Source organism: Gasterosteus aculeatus, chromosome 6, assembly GCF_964276395.1.
Source record: "Gasterosteus aculeatus chromosome 6, fGasAcu3.hap1.1, whole genome shotgun sequence".
Taxonomy (NCBI): Eukaryota; Metazoa; Chordata; class Actinopteri; order Perciformes; family Gasterosteidae; genus Gasterosteus; species Gasterosteus aculeatus.
In genome coordinates, this window is record NC_135693.1 from 14,758,242 (window position 1) to 14,763,817 (window position 5,576).

Sequence of the window (5,576 nt, forward strand, 5' to 3'; positions counted from 1 at the left end):
TCGTCACTACCGGTTTTGGAGAGCTAGCTTAGCAGGCAATGTAGCTAACTAGCTGCTAATACAGTCCTTCAACGATCGCGCTTTACAATCTGCGGCTGCTTGTATCTAAAATTAACGTTTAACGTTATTTAAAAAAAAACTGAGCTCTTGTTTAAGTTTAGTTTATGTTGTTAGCAACCTGCTAGCAAACGTTGGCTAACGGTATTCAGCCCAAGGTTTCACTATGGCAAGTGCAGCAAGCGCCAACCTAAATGCAGTACGCGAGACCATGGACGGTAAATATACAACGTTATATATTACATTAATAAACGCGCAGTAGTCTGCGTTTATTTGTTGAACAACTGTTTTTGTTTGATAACTCGTAGCTTGCTTGTAATCGTACAGCTGACTAATGGCACAGGGCTTATTTAAGACCAGAAAATGAACAACAAACTAATGTTTGGATAACTCGACGTCTTCTTCCAACAGTGTTACTTGAGATCTCCAGGTTGCTGAACACCGGTTTGGACATGGAGTCCCTGTCGATATGCGTCAGGCTGTGCGAGCAAGGCATCAACCCAGAAGCTTTGTCTGCAGTCATCAAAGAACTGCGTAAAGCTTCTGAAACCCTCAAGGTATAGAAACGGAAGAGCTATATTATTACTTTCAAATGATTATCTAACCAGCTGACATCGTTAAAGAGAAAATGTGTGAGACTATATATGACGGTTAAGTCCCATTCGTCTTTACACACATCCGTAAATGCTGATCTATGGTGCTTTCTAAGAAATCACGTCCAATGTAAAGGAGAAATTGCTACACTAATCATCCTGAATTTGCAGTTATGTGACAGGGGTAGTAGCAGAAAACCTTCACATGTCTAAATTGTGCAGCAAAGTGTTCGACTATTCTTTCTTTTTTCTTCTGTTGATTGATTAATCAAGTCATAGTACAGGATCTTATTCCCGTTTTATATGGACATGGATGTCAATATGACATAAAGCCACTGGAGTCAGAGATTCTGCCATTGCTTTGAATGCCAATACTGAGGTATCCCTCTCTTGAGTACTTATGGGTGTATTTGAACATGGCTGTCATACAGACTTTAGCATTTCTATGATTTATGGAATGATGTCCTGTGCACAGTTTTAGCCCGCCTATAAAGCTGATGTAATTTGGTAATTAATAAAACAAACGTTATCTCATAATTAAATATGGCATAACACAATTATGTTTTATTTTCTATTTCAGGCCTCTGAAAACAGCACTAACTGAAGATGCAGCCAGACCGTCTCAGTTTGAACTTGAATGGGTTAATGTCCCGTTCCTGGATCTGTACCTGCGATGGGATCTCCAGCCAATCAGATTAGCCTGTGTGTTGGCACTGTGTCCTCTGCGCCTCCATGGTGACTCAACTGTTCCCGTTCTGCGCTTTGACTTGTGTCTTGAGCTTTTGTGTGTGGGTTGGGGGAGGTGAATCAACCTCAGCCCTCTTCCTAAACACGAGTCCTCTCCAGACATTAGAGCACGCTGCGCCATTCAGCCTCAGATCTGTGTGCGAGTTTCGGCCATTTGAAAAGTAGAAGATCCGAGTGGTTTTACCATCGACTGCCTTCATTTGAGAGTATACTTAGTTTCTGGCGGTCTACTAGTGTTGCACCTTTTCATGGGAAAATGTTTTTATGATGTTTTGAAATATAATTTGCTTTGAGTTTTTTTTAATTTTGTGTAACCATAATGCATTTTTCAACTTGATCCTTTTGATGTCTAAATTAAAATGTTGCCGTCAATAACCACAAGGTGGCGTGGTGTCCTTCTTATTCTTATTCTTTCTTTTTTTCTAATCAGGCATAAGAAGTTAACTGCTAGTTTCCGCTCTCATAGTTTTCCTGATGTTTGAGAGCTGTTTTTTATCAGGTACTTTTTAAATCATATTTTCCACATTTATTTATGTCTTATTTTCTCTCCGGCCTTGATCCCATTGTAGAATATAACAAAGCATTTTTTCCCAGTGATGTAATTCTTAATGGCTTTCAAATGGGACTTGAAATTTTTCTGAAGGATCGTGCAAAGGAAATGATCTTTCCTGTCACACTAGGTGAAGGGGAAAAAGATACAAACACGGAGCATGCCGGGGCGATCGCATCAACGTGTACAAAGAGAAGACATGAACAAGGGTCATTCTTTACAGCAGGATGTCCTGTTGACCTTAAATCACACCCCCTCCGTGTCTATCACACGCAAGAAATAAAAGAATTTGAGATTTCTTGCAAACTTGACTTAAAAAAAAAAAAAAAGGTGTCTTTGATCAACCACAAATGAAGGCCCTACATCATGTGTCCAACCACACGCAGCATTGTTTTGTTTCTCCACCGTCTGTGAAATGGCTCTATTCATCTTCCAGACGAGGGGAAAGTGCTGAGAGCACAGAACATTCCTCCACAGGCCAATATACAGACAAGGAGCGACCTCTCATCCGAAAGGGCTCGAATCAGTAGCTTTTGTATGCGTGTGTGTGCGCGTGTGAGAGAGAGAGTTTAGGTGTTCATGCAGCGCTGTAGATGTCTACAAATGAGTAGCCCCCCGAGCCATCTGACAGTCACGCCTCACCCCTCACAGGCACACCACGGAGAAAGCTTCAGAGTGTGTGTGTGTGTGTAAGCATTTCTGTCTTCCTCTGCTTTTGTCTCGCCATCTCCACTGACGGCGCTGAGTCTAAATCTCTGTACCGCCGCTTTGATCTCCTAACACAGTATCTCTCTGTTCCTCAATACCGGCATGGTGTTAGCCGAGTACGAGAGGCATACAGATACGGTGCAGTGGCTCTCCTTGATCGCTCGTGAGCCTAAACAACCCCTGGCCCTCCGTGGGGGGTGGGGTGGGGTGGGGGGGCGAGCTGCAGGAGATGTTGATGGAGGGAGACCCACATTGAGAATCCTTTTCTTTCTTTTTTTTTTTACAAAGAGTTATGCGCGGCTTGATTGGCTACTGTGGGCGTGGGGTTCAGGATTCATTGCTCTCTGGTGTGTTTGAAGGGTTTGTCCTGATCCCAGCAAGATACTTTGATCTCTATAAAACAAAATATTCTCAAATCCCACAGTCCTGCCTGGGAGATTAGCGTCCATATATGCATAAACATCTAAGAGGTGTTCAACTAGGCCACTGGTCAGGTCACATGACTGTATGAGCTTAAGCAGGTCCTCACTTCAGAACTTCTAAAGGTGTTTATGTTTGTACGTCTGATGATTATCCAGGCTGAGTATTATTTTTCTGATAAATGAGGGCAGTCTCATTTAAAAGTGAAAGATTACGGTTCAGGTGGGCGCAATGGATATTAGAAAAATAATTAGACTGGACTGATTAGAAGTTTCTTATGCATAAGGAGAGATGGTCTGTTGATGTTTGTACAAAGCTCAATTACAAGCAGTGTCTCATGAAAACAACTTCAGTGTAGAGTAGAAGGCGAGTTTAACCAAAAGTCAAAGATCTCTATGTGCACAGTTATATTTAGGTTACTAATTACCATTAGCCATAAACAGGTAGGTCTCCCTGCAGGGACAAGGCTTTGTTTGTTGTGTCCATTTCATTGCAAATTATATGATAATTTCATGGATGGAATGTTAAGTTTTAAGACTTTATTACGGATTAGTTCTTCTGGTTGGACAAACAGAAAAAAAACCTTAAGTGTTGTTTTGAGAAGGGAACTTTTAAAATTGTCGTTATATTCTTGGCCAACAGATGTTTCAGTGTTCGCAAAGTATTCTTGGAGTTTAATAAATCCACGTGAGCTGGGAACATGCACACAAAGAATATTTACTTCAGATTTTTTAATTTGATCCAATGATCGTGCTCCATTATGAAAATGACAATTTCTAACATGAAATAAGTTATTTTTGCTGCTTAATATGCATATAAAATGTGATGCACCATGACGCACCAGACTTAGCCATGGCGTGTAGAATAAGTGCAGCTCCACAGCGGCCAGCCGTTACCTCAAGATCTTAAACAGACCTTTCTACTTTCGTTTTTTCTTTCATGCTGTTTTTAGTACAAAGGCTGGACTAGTTTCACATTGTGTTATTTCTACTTCACTTTAAGCAGTCAGAATACTGTTTGTACCACTGATAATAAATTACATAACTAACTAAGCAGATAACATTGTTTTATTAATCCCCTGAAATCCAGTTATCGACCCCCTGGATCAGTGGACATCCTGAAGACTTCATACCTTGGCTGTGTTCTGGAAGTGATTGATGCATTAATATTTCTGTAACTGATCAAGCCTTCATCCTTCAGGCCTGTGAGGCGTCCCCGAGAGGAGCAGCGTGACCTTGTTAGATCTTACTCCTAAGCACCACCCTTGATCACATACAGGCCGCACTCAAACACTGTAGGATTACACTATTTAGGTCCCAATTAAATTCACAGCAAGGAAATTGGATCATAAACCCTTTAAAGGATCGTTAACAATCATTAGACAGGATAATGGCATAGCAATCAAAATATGCAGAAAAAAAAAACAACTTCCAAAGTCTTTTGGTGACTTTGTTGTTTTTGGACATTTTCCAAGCTGATTAATGTAGAATTGATTGATTTACAGTTGTAATTAGCTGTCTCCTGCATAGATGCATAATAATCATATATCTCCCTTAAAGTATTAATCGGTTTCATTAACAAAAGCAGTTAATTGAATAACAATTAACAAAGTTGGTGATGGCATCAACGTAGCGTGTGCAAACTCCCTTGTGTTTTCCTTATGATGATAATGAAACCACCTTTTTATCAGATTGAAATTTTGTGTGTTGGACTATGTAATGACTAATATGATATTGGGCTTATTAGTTTATTCGAGTAGCTCACTGAGGCGTTGAGCTGGTGTTGAGCGCGTTGTGTTTAACAGGTAGGCACCATATGCCGCCTTAATCAGACCTCGGAATCACATTTAGTTGTTAAATTGTCTGCCAATAAAAGCAGGTAGTAAAACAACTGAAGTTAATTCAATTTCGGACGAGTTCGGGCAAAGGGAACAGCTGTTGGTGTTTGTTGAATATGTTTTAACAATCCCCCTCTTGTTTTTTTTCTTGTTTTTTTCTTTCTTGTTCTTCCTTATTTCTTTAAAAGGTTTAACTCCAACAGACTGTTTGTTCTTCAACTTCTCTTGTAGAAAACAGAGATGGAGGGTGGACTAGCTGTCCACTCGCCTTAAAAGAAGACAATGCCAGGCATATTGTAGTGACAGCTTGCATTGTGTGTGCGCGCGTGTAGGTGTGCGCATGTGTGTGTGTGTTTAGGAGAAAGACAGAGAGAGAAAGAAGAGACAGCATGTGTGCGTGTATGTTGGAAAAACAGAAAAATAGACAGTGTGTGCACGCGTGTGTGTGTGTGTGTGTGCATGTGTGTCGCGCTGACAGCTTGTATTCTCCGTGATTAATGATGTGCTGTGTGACTTGATAAGTGCTTCGGAGGACCAACGCTTGTTTCAATTAGACCTTGTGAAGGTCGCGACGCCGCGCCGGCCTCTCATTATCATATCCATAATCAATCCACATTATCATTGGAGAATGTGGAATGGGTGTGTGATATCTTGGTCTCACACA

At 40.8% G+C, this 5,576-nt stretch overlaps 1 protein-coding gene across 1 annotated transcript; it reads left to right on the top strand.

Annotated features, from left to right (window-relative positions):
* The first annotated feature begins 96 nt into the window (after positions 1-96).
* Positions 97-1,778, top strand: mzt1 (mitotic spindle organizing protein 1). The gene is made up of 3 exons (XM_040178467.2): positions 97-275; positions 469-614; positions 1,231-1,778. Exons 1-3 carry the CDS (start codon positions 224-226, stop codon positions 1,252-1,254), a joined length of 222 nt encoding a protein of 73 aa, XP_040034401.1. The 5' UTR covers positions 97-223; the 3' UTR covers positions 1,255-1,778.
* The last annotated feature ends 3,798 nt before the right edge of the window (positions 1,779-5,576 follow it).

What these genes read in the sequence shown, in the direction of transcription:
- mzt1 (XM_040178467.2), top strand. Translation starts at nt 224, where the DNA reads ATGGCAAGTGCAGCAAGCGCCAACCTAAATGCAGTACGCGAGACCATG. An exon ending in AGTACGCGAGACCATGGACG is followed by an intron (nt 276 to 468) that starts GTAAATATACAA and finishes TTCTTCCAACAG; the next exon opens with TGTTACTTGAGATCTCCAGG. An exon ending in AAGCTTCTGAAACCCTCAAG is followed by an intron (nt 615 to 1,230) that starts GTATAGAAACGG and finishes TTTCTATTTCAG; the next exon opens with GCCTCTGAAAACAGCACTAA.